The sequence below is a fragment of the Pteropus vampyrus genome, unplaced genomic scaffold (assembly GCF_000151845.1).
Source record: "Pteropus vampyrus isolate Shadow unplaced genomic scaffold, Pvam_2.0 Scaffold22, whole genome shotgun sequence".
Taxonomy (NCBI): domain Eukaryota; kingdom Metazoa; phylum Chordata; class Mammalia; order Chiroptera; family Pteropodidae; genus Pteropus; species Pteropus vampyrus.
Genome location: NW_011888803.1, coordinates 7,125,433 through 7,148,817, shown reverse-complemented (window position 1 = coordinate 7,148,817; position 23,385 = coordinate 7,125,433). Strand labels below are relative to the sequence as shown.

At 38.4% G+C, this 23,385-nt stretch overlaps 1 protein-coding gene and 1 long non-coding RNA gene across 4 annotated transcripts in view; one reads left to right on the top strand and one right to left on the bottom strand.

Annotated features, from left to right (window-relative positions):
• Window positions 1–6,576, bottom strand: part of SAMD13 (sterile alpha motif domain containing 13) — a 45,238-nt gene extending 38,662 nt beyond the window's left edge. The window contains exons 1-2 of one of the 3 annotated variants that reach the window (XM_011355563.2): window positions 6,389–6,576; window positions 1,623–1,706 (exon numbers count right to left, since the gene is read on the bottom strand). In XM_011355563.2, coding sequence (XP_011353865.1) covers window positions 1,623–1,675 — 53 coding nt within the window. In that variant the 5' untranslated portion in view covers window positions 1,676–1,706; window positions 6,389–6,576. Of the gene's footprint in view, window positions 1–1,622; window positions 1,707–2,893; window positions 3,049–3,098; window positions 3,295–6,388 lie in introns of those variants that run through there. The other 2 variants (XM_023528059.1, XM_023528060.1) reach the window with 2 other exon arrangements.
• LOC105289065 lies at window positions 5,428–22,301 on the top strand. Its single transcript, XR_895640.2, has 4 exons — window positions 5,428–6,019; window positions 7,118–7,209; window positions 16,769–16,940; window positions 19,882–22,301. It is a non-coding gene; the product is annotated as an uncharacterized LOC105289065 (long non-coding RNA).
• Window positions 22,302–23,385: the final 1,084 nt, after the last annotated feature.

Sequence of the window (23,385 nt, the reverse complement as noted above, 5' to 3'; positions counted from 1 at the left end):
AAAAATGGAAACAACCCAAATGTTTACCAACAAATAGATGGATAAACAGTGAACAAACTGTCGTATGTCCATATAATAAAATAGTACTCGGTAATAAAAATTAATGAACTATTGATATACACCATAACATGAATGAATCCCAAATTAATTATTCTGAGTGAAAGAAATCAGATCCCCCTGCCACCCAGAAAACCAAGGAAGTACATTCTGAAGAATTCCATTTATATAAAATTCTAGGAAAAGTAAACTAATCTATAATGACTTCGTGGGTGAGAATATGTTCATTATCTTAATTGCAGTAATTGTTTCATGGGTGTATACAAATATCCAAACTTATCAAATTTTATACTTTAAACACATGTAGTTTATTATATGTCGATTATATTTCAATAAAGCTCTTAACTTTTAAGATGGATTAAAATTTAGTAAAATTAAAAGTTGAGTTCATCAGTTACACTAGCCACATTTCAAGTTTTTAATAGCTAGTTACATGTGGCTACCGGTTACCATTTTTGGACATCATAAGTATAGAACATTTCTATCACTGCTCGAAATATAGCACTATCTAACACATACATAAAAAAGTATCTGTTTCTTTCATTCCTCCTACATCTATCTACCCCAACCTTCAAGAATTGAAATAAGCATGGCAGCATGAAACTGATAAAGTACCTGAGAATTTTTAAAAGCATATTTTATTAAGTTTAATGTAACTTTAACATAAAACATAACTTCTATTCATATATGTGTGTGTGTATGTTTCCTCATTTAGATATCACAGCTTCTATGAATTACACTTAATTAGTTTTCTCCAAAGCTCAAGTTGAAGGCAATTTTAAACTAAATGACATGAAAAGAAATGAAACAGATAGTTCCCACTCGGAACTTAATTTATCCTTGTAATAAAAGTGGTTATAGCTTCAATATAACTCCTATAAGAGAACATTTTTTTCATATACGCACAGATACTTTGTGAGTTAACTTTTTGTTCTGTTTCCGAATATGCTACATAATGCAACTGAATTTTCCTATTTAAAGAATCAAGCATATACCTCACAACGAATATAATCAGAAGTTTTAAATGTGAGAACAGACATTAAGAAAGAACACTGTGGTATGCACTGAAATGCTTAACATTCAAAGAAAAGTTCATAAAATTAGGACAGAGAAGTTGTATAAACTTAGTATTCTCACTGAAGCTTTTTTCCTTCTCTCACTAGAGCCTTCAGTTTTGAGAGGGGTGATTTTATTTAAAAAGATTTAAACTCTATTTTCTGCCCCAACCCTTGCAGCCCATGGGCTTGGGAGGCAGAGTCTGTGTTTGCTCCATGTTTTTGTTTCCATATACAGAATGCAGGGCTGAAATCCTCAACCGTCCCTGTTCCAAAGCGTGATACACTTAACCCTTTATGCACTTTGATGTCTGAGTCATCTTTGTCTTAGAAATGGAATATAGAAAAAGGCAACTGGGGTGGGGAGAGAAAGGAGGCTGGTGGCCAGTGGATACCAACTAAGACAAGCCCTAAACAGTGTCTTGTAGTAGATAAGCAAGAAGTATAAAAATAGAAACCAAGTCCCTCTGTTGTTTGCAGAAGCAGAACTCACAAGCCAGTTTCACTTACTTTTTTACACCGACAGAGCCATTTTCCTTGTTTTCCATGTCAACAGATAGCATGGGAAGGCTGCAGGTTCCTTTACTTCAGCAACTAATCAATAAGGGAAAAAAGCTTGTGTTTAATTCTTAGAAAGTGAGAGAAGAATATATATTCTAAATCGGAAACATAATGGTTCCTTTTACAGCTTCACACCAGTTCACGTATGTTTGTTTAAATCTCCAGTTCCCTCAGCGTTAGGAGAGATGTGATTAAACCTAAAGAACTGGAGGAGACGGATTGGGGTGCTTGCATCTGTACTGGCACTCCTTGCCTTGACAATAAGCATTTGCAAATAAAATTGAATCCTTGTTCAAAACAAGTGCTGTGTGAACTGGCACAGCGTCCTCTGGGTGCCAAGCTCTCACTTAAGACATTGCAACTCATAAACGAGTCAAAGTCGAGAAAAACAAACCCCCTTTCCCTGCCCCTTCTCACCATGGGCTGTGATTTCTTTTTTCTTATTGCATTTTTTTTTTTGGTCCACTCCCAATCAATCTTCCTTTATTTTTTTCATTGCAATGCAAAAGAGCACTTAAAGCTTTTGTCAGCAAGTATCCCCCTATCTCACATACTCTCAACGAAAGCCTCAAAAACCTATGAGATGACCATGCTTTGGTAAGCTGAAAGCTCATAAAAATGTCAGATAGCCCTTAGCACAGAAAGGTGGTGCTGAGGTGTGTGTGTGTGTGTGTGTGTGTGTGTGTGTGTGTGTGTGTGTGTGTGTAAGAGAGGGTAGCAGCTAATTAGATTTATGTAAAAAGATCACCAAAACATTCAAGGATATATAATAGCATCCATCACTTTGTCTTTTTGTTTAGTAAGATGAGGTCTGAAAAAATTTAAAAATCTCCACAATTAATAGGCGATTAGCAAGATGAAAAAGCTATGAACAAAACTGCTTAAAAAAAAAACTAGTTCTGAAACGTGCTCGTTCTGCTACAGCTGAAGCCATAAATTAAATACATTTTCGCTCAAATCACTTTATAGTTCGGCACTCTTTCTCTAGGGATTACTCTGACACGACAAGTGCATCATTTAGCATATTCACAAGATTTTATCACTGTTAGAGAAGTAGATGATTACAAAATAATACTGTAAGTGTGGGATAATCTTCACTCCTGATACACTGATAAACACACACACACATACACAAACTTCCAGTTGCTAAACCACTTAGGTCATTCATAAAGAAATCCAACATTTCATATACATAAAGATATTAACATACATTCACACACCGTTACAGAGTAGACAGAAGATAGTGCTGCTGCTCCATGCCAAAAGAATGATTTCACTTCAGTTGGAAACTGTTAAATATTCACCATTTTCTAAGCATCCCAGAAAACAAAACAAAACAAAACACAATGATACTCTGTAACACTACACTACATTGTCTTCTTCTTATTATTATTTTTTTTGTGGAAGAGTAAAAAGAAAACCTACCTAGAAGCAACTAAAACATGTCATTTTTTATAGGCTTATCAAGAACAGCCAAAGAAACCCCAATGTTTTCTTTCACAAAGTAGGCTGGCAAAGGAATTCAATAAGGAGGTACAATTTGACACAGTGAAATAAAACCAGGCTGGCTCTCAGCCAACATGACGTTAGGAATCACACACAAGCTGCACCAACTGCCTTCTGGTTCATGGCTGACTTTTTAAAGCTACAGTGTGCCTGTTCACTTTTGCTAACTACCTTCAGCACAATTAGTGGAAGCGAATGAATTACGAGTCCAAAAACTGCAGAATTCTCTCTGCACCTGTCTTGCACAAAGAAAAACAAACTGTATCAATAGCTTCTTATGTTCTCCCTCCCCTTCACTGTCGCTGCATGATAAGTCTTTGCTGTTGTTCTGAACATGCATGTCATGTTTCAAACTATTTATTTTTCTCCCCTGTGGGAGAAAAAATATAAGAGAAAATAAGAGAAAGAATCCAGTGCTTATGGGCTATATCCAGTGAACATGCAGAAACTGTAGTCCTGTGTTACTCTTTCTAACAGAGACTTGTGAACAAAGTTCCTAAGGCTGGCTTTTAAGTAATCTCTTTGTGAAGATAAGGAAAGCACTGTCCAACAGAAAATCCTTTTACTTCATTATACAGGAAATAACATATTTCAGAGAGGATGCAAAGTAGATGACCAGATCTCCTGAAAACGCCCACATTCTTTCATTTTGGCATTCATCCTCCCAGATGAAGTCAGCAAAATTTCAAAATGAAACAAACCTTATTCTACAAAACAATTAGTTCTGGGAAGTTTAATTTTAACTGCTTATCCCAGTTGCACAAAAAGCATAGTTCGACGAATTCATCTAACAAATTATCTATAAGCACCCAGTATTCTATTAATTACACATGAAAAAGGAAGATACTGTGTCAACCCCTAAATTCATAGTATCTCTCACCATCATCCTAAATCCCAATGCAGGAAACTGGGAGGTGGACTAGAGACACTGGGCATGATCTTTTGATTAAGTTATCCTAGTAAATCTCACAGTTTTCTTGATTGGCTGGGAAACATTCTCATTCCACAAACATGCTGCAGATATACAGGAAACATACATAGTCATCATTGAAATAAATACCGATCAATATTTGGACACTTTTAGGCCAAGATGTAAACAAAACCACTCAAGATAAGGCAGATAATACAGGTTCCCAAGAAGGATCCTAGAAAGTCATCTGCTGCTGTGATACTGTACAGATGTCAGGCAGAATTGAGGAGAAAGCTGCTGTTCTGTCTTTTCTTTAGTAATTTTTAAGGGCACTAGAAGATCAGCAAATATGATCTAAATTTGCAACCTGAATTTCAAAGTCAATTTTTTTTCCCTCTTACTTAGTCCAGGAATGATATTAGAAAATTTCAATTTCTTAAAAGATCACTGAGAAAGATTTGAAGTGCTCTCCCTGTCCATCTATCATTGCACTCTTGAAAAAGCAAACAATTTAGGGATGTATTCCAAGTGTTCTTATATTTTTGAGTATCATTTACTGAGCATGGGTCAAACAGGAAGGTCTTTTAATATCACTAATGAAACTGATGAATTCTTTTCAAAATAGAGAGCTCTTTCGCCAAGAGATTTTATAATGGTTTTGGAATTGATCTGAAATTCTTGAACTGTTCTCCAACTAAATTCAAATGGAAGAGGGCTGGGCTGTTTGAGTCCTGAGGGCAAGGAAGGTGTCCTGATAGTACTGTCTTGCCACTGCTGAGAACAAAATCAGATTAAGCTCCCTGCTCTTGAAAGGAGAGGGGTAAAGAAAATGTAGTTACACCCAACTCTTCCTTAGACACACTTACAAGAAGAAGGATTCTGTGAAGAATCTCCAAGAATTTCTTCCTACAGATAGAAAAGGACATCCCCTCCTGTCTTGCCTGTTGTGCTCGAAAGTTTGCCTGTTAGACAAGGATGTTTCAGAAGGCGTATGAAATCAATTCAATTTCATAATAAATGAGCCACAAAGGCATTCTAAATTCTGACACCAGGAGATTTCACTTATCAGCTGGTTTCCAACTTTGGGATAAAGTGACATTTGTGGCTACAAGTATATATACTCGTTCTCACCCACTTCCTCCTCACTCCCTTCAACAAACTGATATTAACCCTCTTTTCTGCTAAAAAAAAAATAGGTGTTTGCAGTGTGTAGCATAAATGGTGTGTGCAATGCATATGTGTGTAATGTAGCTGTGTGTGATGAGTATGTGTGTGCTATCAGTCGTGTGTGTTGTATGTGTGCCTGTGGTATGTGTAGTGTGGTGTGTGCAGGTTTGTAGAATGTGTAGTGTGCATGGCGTGTGTAAGTGTAGATCGAGAGAGATGTAAACAAACAAGACCTTTTTATCCATGGTATTATGGAATGTGCTAAAATACCTTTGTTGATCCTTGTGTTGGGATTCTGGGGCACACTTGGGAATGGGCTCAGATGGGAGAGAGGAAGATAGGTCAGGAAGGGAGGGAAACTGGTGCCTCCGTTAGGGTTCTTTTATTGATCAGTACTCATCCCCTAGAGAGGACTTGCCCAGAGATCCAGCGCCTTCCCAAAGGAAACACCCGCCCCTGCCTCCCATTCAGAAATCGGCCCCTAAAGAGAGTCCAGCCCGCATCGCAGAGTGCACACCATATGGCTGAAGAAATCTCGAGAAGTCGCCCGAGGGCAGGGTAGAGCTCAACGGGTCCCCAAGGGCGTCTCAAGGGAAAGTGAGGAGCCGCCTGGAGAGGGGGCGCTAGGGGCAGGACAGAAGGGAAGAAGAGGAAACGCCAGAAAGCCTCTTGGACCAGCGGCGCCGTCCGAGAGCCAAACTACTTGCTTGAGGCACTGACGACAGAGGGAAAAGTTTCTGGCCAAGACTTTCAAGAAGAAACGGTTCGTCTTTGAGTTTAGGGTCTCCCCAGGGCAGCCTGTCTTTGAAAAGGGAGTGTGGGGGTGTGGCGCTCGCTTTGCGCCTAGCCGAGCCGTGCCACCACCCGGTTCCATCCTGCGAGCTCTAACCCCGCAGTCCCCGGCGAGCCTCAGCTCTCTGCGGGGCCGAGCACGCTTTTGCCCCCAGTTCCACTCCAGGATGTCAGATTCCACGCTCGTGGGTGCAACAAGCTGCAGGAGCGCCGGGCACACAGCAGAGACGAGGGAGGGCAGGGCAGTTTTTATTGTGATTTTCTTCGTTTCCTTTCATCCTGGATTGGGGAGAGGGCAGGCGCGTTCCCAGTGCCCTCGCAGCACGAGTGGATCACTTACCTCCCCGCGTGGCCGGCGCCGGGAGGCTTTCCCCCGCGCAGAGCTCGGCAGCCGCCACGCGCCCAGCCCCAGTGCAACCGGGCGGGCGCGCGCGGCACGCTGGGACTTGTAGTCCTCCGAGGGCCGGCGGGGCGGGGGGTCCGATGCTGGGGCCACCAGGAAGGGGGAAGGCCAGGAAGGGAAGGGCCGGGGCAGGGGCCTTGTGTATGTAAGGGAGGACGTTTTTAGGAACTTAAAACCTCCAGGGAGCTGAGGGGTGGGCAACAATCCTAGAGAGAATTTAAAATTGGTGTTTTTTCAGGCTTATACTATATCTTATTCACTCATGGCAACCCTGATGAAATTTTAGGCAGGGTTTTGGAAGTAAGGACAAGCGCCAACTTCATATTATTTAGGGCTAGTTCTCCCTTCACTCAGAACACACACGTGGCATTCTCTGGTTGAAACACCTCTTCTGTTGCTCAGAGAATAACTAACTCAGTTGAAGCCTAGTATATGCAAAGTGTGTGTATGGGGGGGGGGGTGAATAATTGCACCTTACATTTGGAGAGCACTCTACAGTTTACAAAGCACTTTTTACTTAATTGGTTCATTATGTTAGCATCATAAAGCAACACTGAGTTAGGCAGAGAAAAACTCAAGATGCAGGGAGACTTTTTGTATTCACATCTACTAAGTTTGGAGATACTCCATATTATACTCTTCATTCTTTCTCCAACCCTATTTTAGTATCTGAGAAGAGAGAGGAGAGTTACAGATAGATGTGATGGGCACAGCGAAAGAAGAGGAGACTGCTGGGAAGGACTTTCTTGAAATAACTGGTAAGTCCTTACTGAATTAAGAGATAAGTAAAGCCAAAAGAAGAACCTATGGGTTGGAAGAATAGAGTGAGAAGGAAAAGGCAAATGGGATAGGGATAGACTGAAGAGAAGGTTTTGATTAGGCTAGAGATGATATAAAAAAGTTGTATATATAAAAAAAGCCAAAACAAAAATCAAGTGAACCTGGAATCCTGGTGTCACTGGGAGCTAACTCTATGACCTTAGGTAAGTTATTTAATCGCTCCAAACTTCTTTTGCCTCATCTTTAAGATATAAATAATAATAGTTCATCCTTTATAATGTGGCTGCACAGATTAAAATAGTTGGAAAACACTTAGTATAGTGTAATCATTTTAAAATAATATTATTTATTAATATTATTGTAGTATAATAAATATTATTTATACTCATTATATGCCAGACACTATATTAAATATAAATAATGTTATTTATAAATACTGTTATCTGTAGAAATTCCTGTTGTGGAAGCATCAAAACATAAATGAGTACCATTTAGGAAGCTGTGACAATATTCTAAGCTTGAACTATAGGGGTAGAAAGGCAGCTATGAGACACTTCAGAAGGAAAATGTACAGAACAGTGCAATCAGTTGTCTGTGGGGAATGAGTAAAAGGAAATCAAAGTTGGGTGTCATTTCTAGATCGAGTAAGTGTATGATGCCATTCATATAAATAGGGACAACTGATGGAATAAAAGATTTTGGAGAAAGATGGCTAGTTTGATTTTGGACATATATAACTCAGGGCTTTCTGTGTACGAATGAATTGGAAGTGTGCATTTGGATATTATGTGTAGAATGGAACTTTGAGAGTCAATTATTTAGGAGAGGTAGCTGAAGATCATGCAAAAAGGAAAAAGGAAGGGCAGCAGAGGTGGATAGGAGGAGGTAATGAGATAATGAATTAGACAATGACACCAAGGAGGAATTGGGGGAAAGAGGAAAAGGAAAACTGCAAAAGTGCAGTGACATGGAAGCCAAGGAGGTGAGGAGGAGCTTGTCAACAGGTCAAAAGGTGTAGAGAGGTAGCCAATGCCAACAGAAAAGAGGCCACTGGATTTACAGATTGAGAGTCTATTGGGATGAACTACCTCCGGGAGTTGTTTTGAAAATTTAGCAGAGTGATTTTGCTTATCCCAGTGATTGCAGAGGGGGACTACTAGAATGTAGTTAGTCAGCCAAAGATGCTAAACATCTTTTAATGCCTAGGACAGTCCTGTACAGCAAAGAATTTTCCTGCATCCTTGTGGAACTTGAATGTCCCACTGCTCATCTGTGTAGATGAAAAATGTATTTATATTTACCGGAGCCCAGATAGTATAAATCTATCTTATTTATAAACATAAACTGTTTTTCACAGACTTTATAAAATATATTAAAATTTCCTGGAATGCAGTAAATCAAATGGCAATGCCATTCCTGGAATTTGAAAATCACCAATACAGTTCGTTGTGTGGCTGGCCATTTCCTGGTGATTCTACAGATGAGTGCAAGCATCTAAATATTTCATTGTGTCTTTTAGTTTAGGGATACTTGAGCATTTCCATATTGAATCACACATTACATTTTCCTTTATATTACCAAAGTTAAGGCATAGCTTTGATTTTTTAAAATTTACATATGTAGGTACCTTATGACTTTTTCTTTACAATGTTAAACAGGATACTACCTCATATTTGTTATTAAAAGGGGCATTAGTGTTGACAAGGCTGAGAACCATTTATTCAGTCAGTCAATTATCTTTTGAGTCCCTACTATATGCTAGGAAATGTTGCAGAAAAAAATGCAAAAATCAGGCTGGCAAGAAACCAAGCAGCACTCGGAGAGTTGGAGAACTCAGGTTTATTACGCTGGCGGTCCCAGAGGAGCTAGCACTCTGAAGATCTGAGCCCAGAGCTCAGTTGCAACATTGCTTAAGTAGAACTTATTTGGCATGGGCTGATTGGTTAATTTGTCCTCATATTGTTCCAAAGCGGGAGTTGCCATGGTTGCAGGTAGTTACAAAGAGTTACAAAGTGCAGGGAGTTGCTATGGATTACAGGTAGTTACATTTGTTGCTTAGACAGAGCAAGCCAAAGAGAGGATGAGTTTTTAGTTACTTTTGACTACTGCAGCAAACATATCTATAGAAGCAGAATAAAGAGCTGATTAGCTTTTTGAGTGCAAATTTCTCTTCAGCACCATTATAGATACTCGAGATATACTAACAAATAAAATAGAAAAAGTTTACTGCCCTTATGGAGTTTGGGTGTAGGAGAGGCAGACAATAAATAATAAAAATAACTAAACAAATTATATGATATATTAGAAAGTGATAAATGTTATGAAAAATAAAGCAGGATAAAGGAGATGGGAAATGCAGAAGACAATGTGGGTTGAAATGTTAAATATAGTGATCAGAGTAATGTTTATTGAGAAAGTGACATTCAAGGAAAAATCTGGAGTTGGTAAGAGAATGCCTTGTAGATTTCTGAGAAAAGGACATTCCAGAAAGAGAGAACAGTCAGATATAGGCCACAAAGTGAGTATGTGCCTGGAGTTTTCAAGAAACAGCAAGGATGGTAGCTAGTGTGGCTGGATTGGAGAAAGTGGGGAGTGAGAAGTTGGAGAACTGAGGATAACCACTGGGTTGGAACAGGTGACGTAGAGCTTGCAGGGCATTGCAAGAACTTTAGCTTTCATGCTGAATGAAATGGGCAGCCACTGGAGAGTTTTGAGCAGAGAACTGACATAGTGAGGCATGTTTTTGAAGGATTATTCTGACTGCTCTATTCAGCGTAAATCATAGATACCAATGGTGGAAGCGAATAGGCAAGAAGCTATTGCTGTAATCCAAGCAAAAAATAATAATAGTAGGTTGCACCCGAGTGGTCACAATGAAAAATGATGTGGGAGAGGAATCACAAATTCCAGAGGGCACAGTGCAGAAGTTTCAGGGGTTGGAGATGGATGGAAGATGGAGAGAGATTAGGAAGTGTTCAAAGCCTTTTGGGAATGAGACTTCAGAGAAGACCTGGGAGTCTGGGACTTCTCTCAGTGACTGACATAAACAAGGATAAAGGGGATATTAAAATCAGTCCAGAGGAATCAAGAAATAAAAAGTATGTGTGTGTGGGCGGGGGGAGGTTGCTGTGAGTGTTTGGAGTAGGCAGGAATGTTTGAGTTCCCTGACTCTATGATAGAGACAAAGAGGTTTGAGAATCAGGTGGCTTCTCAATCCATGTTGGTGGAATGTTGAAGGCCTGGGGAGGGGAGGACTCAGTTCCAGGGCAATGCTCATCCACGCCTGTCAGGAGAGGGGCCACCATGTTCAGAGTGCATAGTCTTCTTCCCCTTCTGCCCTTGACCTTTTTGATGGAGTTAACCCTTTGATGGAGTTGAGGATTTGGGGACAAGCTAATAATTACTCTAAGTACAAAGGCCTATAAATGATATTGATTCAATAAAATGTATGTTCAGGAGAGGTAGATTTGTAATTGTGGAAATGGAGTGTGCAGTAGAGAATTTTGGCAAAGAAGGACAGGAGAAAGCTGATCCCTTTAGAACTGGAGACAGGAGACAACGATGTCAGGTGACATGAGCCATTATTCAGAAACATGAAAATTTTGAACAGAGGGGATAAAGGATGGAATAACATTTTCAAGAAGATGGAACTATGAACTGTTTATTCTTGGAAGGATGACAGAACAATTTTTCCTGTCAGAAAGGAAAGAAATGATTCAAGAAAGTTGTAAATAGAAGAGATGTGACATTTAAAATCTTGTTTATTGCGAAAAAAACAGCCAAATATGTGGTAAAAGTTAAAGCAATCAGAAATTAATAATAAAAAGTGAAAAATTTCCAATCAATACATTTCTAGAATTATCCCTGTTAAATGTTTGATGTATATTGTCCAAAGTATTTCCCTGTGCATATGATTTTTTTTTTTGTAGATGTTACATGAGTACCTAAAAAAATTGTTTTTTTCTTTACAGGCTATAAGATTTATATAATGTATTTATTGAGCATCTATTACATAGAATATATTATCATCAGTCTTTTTGATCATGTTATTTACATCCTCTATATTCATACATATTTTTTCTCCTTTATTTTTCAAAAATTGAAAAAAATACTGAAATCTAACATTTCCTTTATTTTTCTCTTATTTCTGAAGTTTTTCTTTATGTGCTTTAATGCTGCATTATGATAAGTGAAGATTCAGACTGTCAATAACTTTATTGCAAATTATATCCTTTGCCATTATAAAGTGACTCTTTGTCCCATTTACTAATTTTTAAAAAATAGTTTATTCTTTCCCTCTTGCAATTATGTTAATTAGATATGTTTATCTGTTAGATACTCTTATCTATTATGTCTGTTTACATTTTGAATCCTTATTGTTTCTTTTTCTCTTTTGCTTTATGATCTGTTTTCTTTGTTTTGTTTTTATTATTTTTATATTCCTCTGTGTGCTAGTTATCTATTGCCATGTAAAAAACTACCCTAAAACTTAGAAACTTAAACACACGCTTTTTTATCTCGCACTTTCTGTGGGTCAGGAATCCTAGCATGGCTTAGCCAAGTCCTCTGCTTCAGGATGTTCACAGGCTAGGTTGGGCTGGGCTCCATTCTTAACCGAAGAGTCAACTTGAGGGAAGACCTGCTTTCAAGCTCAGCCATGTAGTTGTTGGCAGGATTTTGTTCCTCATGGGCCCTTGGAACCTTCCGTTTCCTGCCACATGGGCCTTGCCATAGGGCAATTCACAACTTTATCTAAGCAGGTATGTGAGAAAAGTCAGAGAAACAGTGCAAGCAAGACAGAAGTCATAGTCTTCTATTGTCTAATTTTAGAAGTGAAATCCATCATTTTGCCACATTCCCTTTGTTGGAGGCAAGTCATTATGTCCAGCCTACCCATGTGTAAGGGCATGAATGCCCAGAGGGTGAGATCTCTGGGAGCCACCACTATACTCTGGTAATTTGGACATTGTAAAGTGTATTTTATAAATAATATGTTTGCATTTACATTTCTCAATTTACCTTAAAAAATGAAACGATGATGAAAGATGATGAAATGAATTTACTAAAGACTTATCTTCTCCTCTCCCATCTTTCCATTAGTTTTGAGAGCAAATATGATTCTTGTTCCAATCTATTATAATCAAAATATTATTTTTTATATTATGTAATTTTTCTTTTAATTATAACAATTATATTTAATTTTTATGACTTACAATACCAGTTACTTAAATATAATTTTATGTATAAATGAAGTCAAGACTCACAGCCAAACCTTTTGTACCTCATGACTTGTTCATTCATGAACTCATCGTTAGTCATCTGTTCATTGTCTTGAAATTTTTTCCTCATAAAATTTTCAGAAATGCATAAATATTATGTTTCTCGAGTTTTTGCATATTTGAGAATTTCTTTCTCTTACCATTATTTATGAAAGGTGGTTAGAACAGATATAGAATTTTTTCCCCCTTCGATATTCATTAACCACTGTTCCATTTTCTTCTAGCATCTAACATGGCTTGGAATATGTCCAAAATCTTTGTTTTTGAAGATGACCTTTTCCCCCCTGCCCAGATGCTGTGAGATTTTTTTTCAATCCTTGAAATTCTAGAACAATGCTTTTATTAAATTTTCTTGGAATGTGGTGAATCTTTTCATAATATAACTTTAAGATATGCTTTATTTCAGAAAATTCTTCTATTATGTAAATTTATTCAGTTCCATTTATCCATTCACATCTTCAAAGGCAACAGTCATTCATATGTCACTTCTCTATTATCTGTTGGCCATATCTTTTATCTTCTCTCTGATCACCTTCATTCTATACCATTTTCTACTAAATTTTCTGTGATTTTTTTTTATATAGCTTGCTTTTAGTTTAAGTTCTACTCCTTGGTGCTTTTAGTGTGATTTTCAGTAATTCAGTTTTTTTCTCCTTGTTTATTCCCTCTTCTTTTCCAGATTCTTTTACTTTTACTGTTGTAAGTATTCCATGATTTTTTTTTCTGACTTTTTTTTTTTTTTTAATTTTTAAAGGAAGTCAGTGAGGTCTAGTTGTTTGGCTCAAGAATAAAATGAGTGAGTGTCTTGCCCTCTACCCTGTTTATCTGCCTACAGTTTGAATTATCCGCCTAAAATGTAAACTAGAGAACTGAATGGTGATGGCTTATAATCTTTGGTCCATCATTCAATGGTGGATGAGCTGAGACAGAGGAAACAATCAACTGTTAATGAAGGAGAGAGACTGGAGTGGGGAAGAGAAGGAGAGAAGGAGAGAGAGAGAGAAATTAATTTTTTCCTACTTATTCCCCAAATTTTTTAACAAAGTATTTGAGTGACATTATGATATAAGAAGCAATTTAAAAATTTTTTTAACATATAAATGAAAACAAAATATCAACACCAGAGGAGAAATAAAAATGTGGATGTATAGCTGCAGCATCCTACAGTTATTAAAATTAAGTTATTGCTGGATTTTTAGGCTTCGTGGCTACCAAAGCAAAAAAAAAAAAAAAAAACCCACATAATTAGATTCTCATGGACTCTGAAGGAAAACCTAAAGTTCTGTAACACTTAGCAATGAAAAAAATATCAAATGGGTCAGGGTTCTTAATGAATTGATGTAATAAATGTAATAGTGACATTTATTATGCTATTTCTTATAGCATTGCTTAGTGAAAAGTAAAAATCTGGCATACAGACATGGTCTGGAGAAAGCAAATTCCTGTGGTTCTAAGTCAGTATGATCCATGCTTATTCGGAAGATACAATATTCTGTAGGAGTAATAAATAGTGTTTTGGGGTTGAATTGTGTCCCCAAAAAGGTATATTGAAGTGCTAATCCCTAGGACCTTAGAATGTGATCTTATTTGGAAATAGAGTCATTGCAATGTAATTAGTTAAGATGAGGTCGTATTGGAATAAGGAGAGGGCCCTAATCCTATAGACTGATATCTTTGTGTGAAGAGTGAAACGTAGAGAGGAAGATGCTATGTGAAGACACAGACACACAAAGGGAAGATGGAGGTAAAGATTGGAGTTAAGCTGCCTCAAGGCAAGGAACATTTGGGGCTACAAGAAGCTGGAAGAGGCAAGAAAGTATCTTCCCCTAGACATGTCGGAGGGACCTTGACTCTGCCGACACCTTGATTTCAGACTTCTGGCCTGCAGACTATGAGAGAATAACTTTCTGTTGTTTTAAGGCACTTTATTATGACAGCCTTAGGAAACTAACAGATATACTGTATTTTGTTCAACAATGTTATAAAAGTTCTTTCATCCAAGATTTGGTATGTATTAGATAACAAAAAGTTTGATAAGGAACTAAAATAGGTTTTATATGCTGATATTGAGAATGGATCCATATGCTTTAAATGAAAAAAAAAAACAACTTTAAATATTTGTAAGGTAAGCATTCCTTATGAACACTGCTGTGCCATACATAAGATGCACACTTGAATGCATCTCACACATGGAGGAAAGGCCAAGTATATACTTTTAAACAAATCCAGGAGTTTTCTTTTAACAATGTGGGATCTGTTTTGTCACACAAAATAAATGAACATTGCTGAGATGATTTAGTCTGGAAGGTTTACAAAACAGGTGATACCTTTCCCTTACCGCAAGAATTGGACTGACACATGATTACAAGTCATAGATCAGTGAGAAAATGCAGGATAATTTTAGTATAGTCATAAGGATTTATAACAATGAGTAGATAGCAGATTGAATTGTCTGTTGAAACTACCCGTAATAATTAAAAATTCACCATTGGAATGCAGGATACCCACCCTCATGTTTTCTATAGTGGGAAGGATGTATATACAGATTTTCCAAAACTTGTCTTTCTTTCTTACTTTCTTTATTTCTTCTCGACCAGTAATTTTTATTCCCAGGCAGATGTTATTAAGAAGTTTGTACAGTCTCATTGTCTTATTCAAAGGTCAAACTTTTGGACATTCTCCAAAACACATCAGTCTAGAGATATGTAAAGGAGGGTGTAAGTCTCTGAGAGTTAGAAATAATCACAAAATCCTAAATTAAAATCATGAAATTTGCAGTAGCAATATAGCCAGTTGGAGACAGACTCAGTGGCAGGAGAAAGACACGTTAAACAGCAGACATAGGGTGATATTGGTTTGCATACAGTAATGATGCTGTATAGTGAGAGCTGTACCCAGACTCAGTTATCTAGGGGCAGAGAAGCGTCCATTGCTGAGTTACTTATATCCTAAGATATAAGCAATTTGAAATAATAAATATATTAAGTAAATACATATAGAAGACTTCTCTTATTCCGAGGTACTCAGTGTGAGTGATAAAAAATATATATCTTTAAAATTCATGAATAAATTTAAAAGTTAAAAGAATATTTAATATGTTAAAATAAAACATAAAGAAATAAAATGTGAGGAAGGAGAAACTATAAAAATATCCATTATATTTGAAAAATAATAAACATAAAACTTCTAGAAATGAAAAATGAAAAAATTGAAATTAAAAACCCAGTGGAAGAATTAACAGCAGAGAAGACTACAGCTAAACAGAGAATTAGGGAGTGGTAAGTATAGACTGGAGGACCTTATACAGAATGCAGCACAGACAACTTGTGACAGAAAGGTTAAGAGTCATTGAGGATAGAGTGAGATAGGTTTAATATGCCTCTAACCAGAATTTTAAGAGGAAATAATAGAGAAAGGGACAAAGCAGTATTTGAAGTGACGGTGAATGAGAATTTTTGGAATTGTTGAAAGATAGCAATCTCAGATTCTAAAACCCGAAGGATCCCCCGTGAGGTAAATTTAAACAGACACTCACACAACTAAATGTATTGTTGTAAAACTTCAAAATACCAAAGACAAAGAGAAGGTATTAAAATTAACCAAAGAAAAAGTACAGATTACTGATAAAAGAATGACAATGAGACAGCTGAATACTCAGCAACAAAAGGAAAGACAAGGTTGTCTGGTAAGGGCCCGTTCCTAGTTCATAGACAGCTGTCTTTTTGCTGTGTCTTCACATAGTAGAACAGACAGAGAACCTTCTCAGGCCTCTTTATAAGGGTACTAATTCTTGAAGACTCCACCTCATGACCTAATTACCTGCCAAAGTTCTACCTGCAAGTAGCATCACCTTTGGTGTTAGGATTTCAATATATGAATTTGATGGGGACACAAACATTAGGACAATAGCAGGTATATAGGGAGATTCAGTGGCATTGGCAATGCTCCAGAGTAGTGATTTAACTGGAATAGTTTTTATGCTTTGTTATAAATGTATATATTGCATATGTTTCTTTGTAAGCACCAAATATTTCATATTTTAAAAAAACAATAGGTAATAAAAAGGGGGAAAAAAACTAAATATGACCAGAATATAGCTTTGTTTTATGGTGCTTGAAATAACTAACTGAGCCGTTTGAGGCATTACAGTTGACCCTGATGCTCATGTGAGTATTAAATGTTATTTTTACATAAACTCAGTAACTGGGAACTACTGTGAGCCCATGTGACTTAATTGGCATCTGATTCCTGTCTGCAGAGTCAAAGCCAAGAAGTCAACAAAGGTGGACCTTCTCACGGAGAGTGTCTTGGAGGACAAACAGCCTTCCTAGCATCAACTTCACTCCCAACTGCTCCTCAACACTGTGTGATTGTTCCATCCATGCACTGTTCTAACCACATACAATCCTCACAGCAACACTTTGAGGCAGGTACTGTTATTATTCCCATTTTACAGATAGGCAAACTGAGGTCCACAGTGGTCAAATGCTTTGCCCAAGATCACCCAACTAAAAAGTGGCAGAGTCTTGATTCAAACACAGTTTGAGTCAAGAGCCTATGCTCTTATCCATCACTCTATACTTCATTTCAATTGTTCTACTTTATGGTAGATAAGATTTACACTGAGGAATTCTGACATAGTTGCTCTGAAGTTGGTCTTCGAATGAGCCCTGGAATTCACATTGTCAGCTGTCATCTTAATATTTACCACTAATTTGACTTCTGTCCAATTTACCCCTCCCACAAATCTGATCATACCTCTGCTCTACTTAATACTCTTTCATGTGTCTCTTCAGCATTAAGACTCAAGTTTAACTCTCTTAGATTAGCACAAAGGCTATTCAACCCCCGGCCCCTGACCATCCCTTTTGTGTCACAGCCATCCATTCTCCTAAACCCTTTCTTTACTTGCATCCTATGGATCTTTTTCCAAAACTGGTGTTTCACACCTTCATAACCTAGCACACTCTGCTCTCTCTACCCAGAACTATGCTCTGTCTGCATTCTTCTTGTAGCTAACTCCTACACATCCTTCAAACTTCTGGAACTTCACTTTACACCTACCTCCAATATTGATTTAGAAACCTACCCTCTGCTTTTCGATAACACCCCCATGCTTTCTTATATCATGGAGCTAATGGCAATACATTGTAACCTTCAGTGTATCGGATGTCTCCTCTAATAGTCTGTACTAACAATAATAAATGTTACTAATGGAGTAGCCCTAGGAAATTTATATACAATATTTCTAATACCCAGTACAACCCCAAAAGGTGCTTATCTTCAGCTGCATTTTAAGATTGAAGAAACTGAGGTTTAGAGAGTGGGTTAGCAAGTCCATGGGCATAATATTACAATGGCAGCATCACACTCACATCTGGTTCCATAATATTTCATTTGATTCTGTCTCCCCAGCACCTAGCATTAGTGCTAACACTTCCCTTGTTAGATGGATGTGGATGGATGGATGGTCAGGGTTGCCATGGGTCCAAGTTTAGAAGAAAGCCAAATTTGAAGTCAGCGGGAAGACTCATGCTTAGGTTCTGCCTGTGCTTCTACCTGGCTGCTAAGATAGGATTGTTCCTTAACATTGAATGAGTCCAGAGGTGATTACTATGGCAAGTGAGCTTCAGGTGGGGAGAAGAACTTGACTTGGCACGAAAAGCTGCAGATCAACAGGCAGGACAGAAAGGGAGTCTTAACCCAGAAGCAGGGTGCCCATTAGTGCAAGTTTTCTTTGGGGAAAGAACTACGTTGTCATGTAATCTTTATCTTATTTCCTCAGATGGGGAGATAGTGATTTGCTATCTCTTTGTGCAACTGTGACCAAAGATTGATGTGGACTTGGCCTCAGTGTGAATGTGTGCATACCACCTGCCTTTTGGTTTGTGTCCAAGGTTCTGCTGTTTTCTGAAATAAGATGCTGACAGGGACTGCCTCTGACTCAGTCCCTTTCATCTTATGTTCTTTCTGGTACTCTGTCCTAAATGTATCAATCCATCTCAGAATCTTTGCTACATGCCAGATTTGTAAAATTTGTGAAATTTGTGAGTTATTACTGAGAGATTTAAACTTGCTTTTATTAGTTCCTGGAAGTTGGTATCGTGTGAATCAGAAGAAATATATATCTTTTTTTTTACACTGCTTTTCTAATGATAAACATGGTCACAGGCCTCCTTTGCCCTGAATCTTTTGAATAAGGTAACAGAGTTTGTTAAGGCCACCCCCTTGGGGTGCACTCCACCTCAGTTGGTCCAGGAGGAGGTGCGTTTCTGCTTCTGGATTAGCCTTAACTTGCTGTGACCTGCTGAGCCCTCTTAACTCCCTCTCTACCCTATCTCCTCTAATGTCTTCACTTTAAGTGACTGTTTAACGAGGTCTTCTCTGCACCCCGTGTAACTGGAAGTGGTAATGCTGCAGGTTCTGAATGTCTGCAAAGGCCCCCCTCTCTGTTCTAGCCACTGGGTCCCCAGTCTCCATTCAGCTCTTCTACAGAGAAGCCCCGAGTAGGATTCTACTCCTCTCACCCGCTACCCACCTTCTCCACTCCTGAACGATGAGATTTAAACAGTGATGATCACTTTTCAGATCTTTTTTATTTTCTTCTGCTGATAAGGCTCTTGGAACTTAATTCCCCATGATGTAAACTTTCTTAGTTTTATGTAACTAAGTTTGTTTATTTCTCCCTGACTTAGTATCTCAAGCGAAATAGTGCTGATTAGCATAGTGATGGAGCCTATTCTATTTTCTGCCTCTAATTCTCGTTTCTCTCTGACAAAAAACAATCAGGGAGATGAGGACAGGCAGATATCTGGTACATCCAGTGACTTTCCTTTTTTTTTTTTTACATTTCATATTATTATTATTATGAAAGTAATACATGTTTATCATCAGTAAATAGTGTAGAACTATACAAATTTCTCAATCACATCTCCTACTAATAGTGTGGTATTATTCCAGGTATTCCCTACACATTTACTAAAAATTAAAATAAAATAAAAATCACACACAACACACACACAAAACACACTTCATATACAGAAAGGGTACTACCAAAGATACTATTCTGCATTTTGACTTTTTTCATTTAATGATTACCGCAATTATTTTCTATGCCACTGTATTTGTTTGTCTGTATTCTTTTTAATATTTAACAAAATACTTTTATTAGTTAGAACACTCTGGCTTCAAGTTACAGAAGCCCAACTCAAACTATCTCAAGCATAAAAGCGAATTTACTGGTTCACAAGAGATGGGAGAAGAAAGGTAGGGCGGGCCTCAGGAAGGGATGTGTCCCAGTGGTGTCCTCAGGGTATCTTCTCTTTCCATTTCTCAGCACTGATGTTCTATTTTGGCTTCATTCATTTCTAGAGCAAAGCAAACTTGTTTATTCCATGCAACAGGGACAAGAAGAGTCATCCTTGCTGATACCTTCAAGCTTCTGTCATCCAAGAGCAACCAACCGTCTGGGTAACCCCAAGCATTAGTTGGCCTTTCTAAAATGCAATTCTGTCATGTAAACAGACATTCTTGGGCTTACTGTCCTTAGCTGCTCGCTGTGGCCCAGCCAGTCTCCTTCCAGGTGTGCAAGCTGGAAGTCCAGGAAGCAAAGTTACCTTCTGCTCCAGAGTACCTTATAGATGCCGAAGGCCCACTCCTCCTGGGAGAGGAACCCGACCACATCCTTGAGGGCCATGCATCTTGGAGTCCATCTCCTCTTATCTGGGCCTGGTCTCAGGGAGCCAATGCCGGGCCTTCATTTTATTGGGTGCCCTTTTGAGGGTAGAGGCAGAGCTACCCAGACCATAAATCTTTGACCGAATGTCTCTCTCAACAATGAACAGCTCAGGGACTCTCCCACTTCATTTCTGGGACCAAGGCTGTTCCTCCTCTCATGAATTCTTAAGATTATGCCTCATTATTTCAAAATTATGCTTCAGAAGCCTTCACACACTAGTGCCCATGGTGGAGCTTTCTTCAAATAAAGATTTCTGGGCCCTACCCCCTGAGACTGAATTGGTAGACCTGGGATAAGGCCCTGGAATCTATACTTTTTAAAAGCAACACACCTGATTTTATGATCTAACAGATTTGGGAAGGACAAACATACAAATCTTCCTGCATAATTCTCTTAGTTTAACTTTATCTTCCCAAAGGGCAGCAGCAAGGTAGGTATCAGCTCCTTTCCCGGGGCACAAATGACTGGCCCTGGCCAAGTGTGCTTAATAGAAAAGTGTGTCCAAGTCCCTCCCTGACTTTTACCTGCCAGGTATTTTTATTCCTAAGAGAAGTCTGAGGTAAGATATTCTTCTTAAGTCGGGGGAGAGCTAAGTTTTGTTGGTCCTGAAGCTTATACAATTCGAAGAGGCCCTCTTTAAGGAAAAGAAAATCAAAATATGAATTCAAATTAAGTACAGAGCCTCAGAAGAGGCCTATGCAAGTGAAGGACCCTAAAGATCAGACTTCATCACCTTCATGACATTTCTGCCTCTGAACAGCTTTCTCATTCTGGAGTAAATCGAAAGAACTCTGTTGCTCAAATTGTCTATACCTTCCATCTATATTAGATGAACTGAATTGTGGAACTGAAAAAAAAAAAAAAAAGACCACAAAAATAGATTGTTTTGGCCTAGAAGACTCTGAAGCTGAGTTTTTAGCTATAACATGGAGGCATAGGCTTTCTTCGTTGGTGAGTTTTCGTGCTATTCTTTATATTTCCTGAAATTGTAGAAAGAGCAGCATGGTTCCTTTACAATCCACCTCCCATTACCTTTCTGACCACATCTATTGTTCCACTCCTTGCTGTTTCTTTTCGTTCTTACTGGTCTTCTCTGAGCCCACCTGGCATGCTCTCGCCTTAGGGTCTCTGTTTGAGGTTCCTCTTCCTGAAATGGTATTGTCTCTACGTTACAGAGAAAGACTCGTGGGTGCTGAAAACCCACAAAAACATCCATAGTGTTTAATCCACTCGTGTCGTTCTTGACTCCTCTCTTTCTCACATACTCCATCCAATCAGTCAGGAAACACTGTTGGCCCCATCTTCAAAATATGTTCCGAGTTCAACCATCACTTGCATCTCTACCATTGCCCTTTGGGTGGGGCCAGCAGCACCTTAGGTTACCTCTATAGCCTCCCATCTGATCGGTCTCCCTCCTTCTCCCCTCGCCCCCTATAGGCTATCTCAGCACAGCAACCAAGGAAGTCCTTTAAAATATAAGTTAGATCTTGTCACTTCTCTGCTCAAAACCCTCTCATGGCTCCCTGCTTCCTCCAGAGTAAAAGCCAATGTCTTTACAAAGGACTATAAACCTCTACAGCTTATGCTGTCCAAGGAGGTAACCACTGGCCACATTTGGCTATAGAGCTTTAGAGATGTGGTCGCTCTAAATTGAGAGGTAAAATACACACTGGATTTTGAAGAATTAGTTTGGGAAAAAAAAGAATGTAAAGATCGGTGGTTGCCAGAAATGGGGGCCTGGGGAGTGGGGGAAATGAGTGAAGGCAGTCAAAAGGTACAAACTCCTAATTATAAGACAAATAAGTTCTGGGGATGTAACGTACAGCATGGTGAGTATAGTTAACAATGCTCTATTATATGAAAGTTGCTAAGAGAGTGGATCTTAAAAGCTCTCAAAAGAAAAAAAATTGTAACCATGTGAGGTGATGGATGTTAACTAAACTTATTGTGCTAATCATTTCGCCACGTATCCATATGCAGAATCATTGTTTTACATCTTAAATGGATACAATGCTATATGTCATATCTCAATAAAACTGGAAAAAATAAAAAATACTCAATAATTTATGTTGATTGTATATTGAAATTATATTTTGAATATATTGGATAAATAAAACATTATTAAAATTAATTTCATGAGTTTCTTTTTATTCTTTTAGTGTGACTAATAGGAATTTTAAAATTACACACATGGATAACATTTCTGGCTTGAATTGTATTTTTATTGGACAGCACTGGTCTACAGTATTTGATCCCTCCCTAAAACCTTTCCCAATCTTGTCTCCTGCTCTTGTTCTCTTCAATCCAGCCACACTGGTTTCCTTGCTATTTTTTTGAAACTAGAGCATATCAGGCATCCTCCTGCCTCAGGGCCTTTGCACTCGCTGTTTTCACTTCTAGAAAACTTCTCCTCAAGTTATCCAAATGATTTGTTCCTTAATCATTTCTGGCCTTTATTCAAACTTCACCTTCTCAATGGACCTTATTTGAACTGCCTTACTGAAAACTGAATTCCTCATCCACCTCCACTCCTGTATTCACTGAGCTCCTTTCCTAATTTATTTTTCTATGTAGTGTTTGTCGCCATGTAACATACTATATGTTTTTGTATTTACTTTTTTTATTGTCTAACTTCCAGCTGAAACCTAAGGCCCTTATGACTTTGATTAAATTTATAAATCATATCCTCTAGAAATCATATCCTTCTCTCTCTATATAATACACCTGTCATACACCCAGTCCTTTCCCCGATAATCAGTAGCCCCAGAGGCAGCAGAAGATTGTCGCCTGGACCTGACTAATAGTCACATGGTCAGGACATCTAGCAGGCTAAAGATAGCATGTTGACTTAAGTTATGTTTCAGTCCCTGTGACCTAACGTGGAACGACCCCTGGCTACTTTCCCATGAGAATGGACAGAGAGACACCAGAAAAATCCTCAGAGCTGTCCTCAAGATTTGAAGAAATAATTTATTACCCTTACATCTCCTCCACACAATCAGCTCCTAGCATGACCCCGAACTCTGTAACCCACACACAGTGTCTTGTGATTTTGCCCCATATAATCTGTAACCTACATGTCATTGGGGAGTCGGGTCTTTAGAGCATTAGCTCCCTGTCTCGATATTGGCCAATTC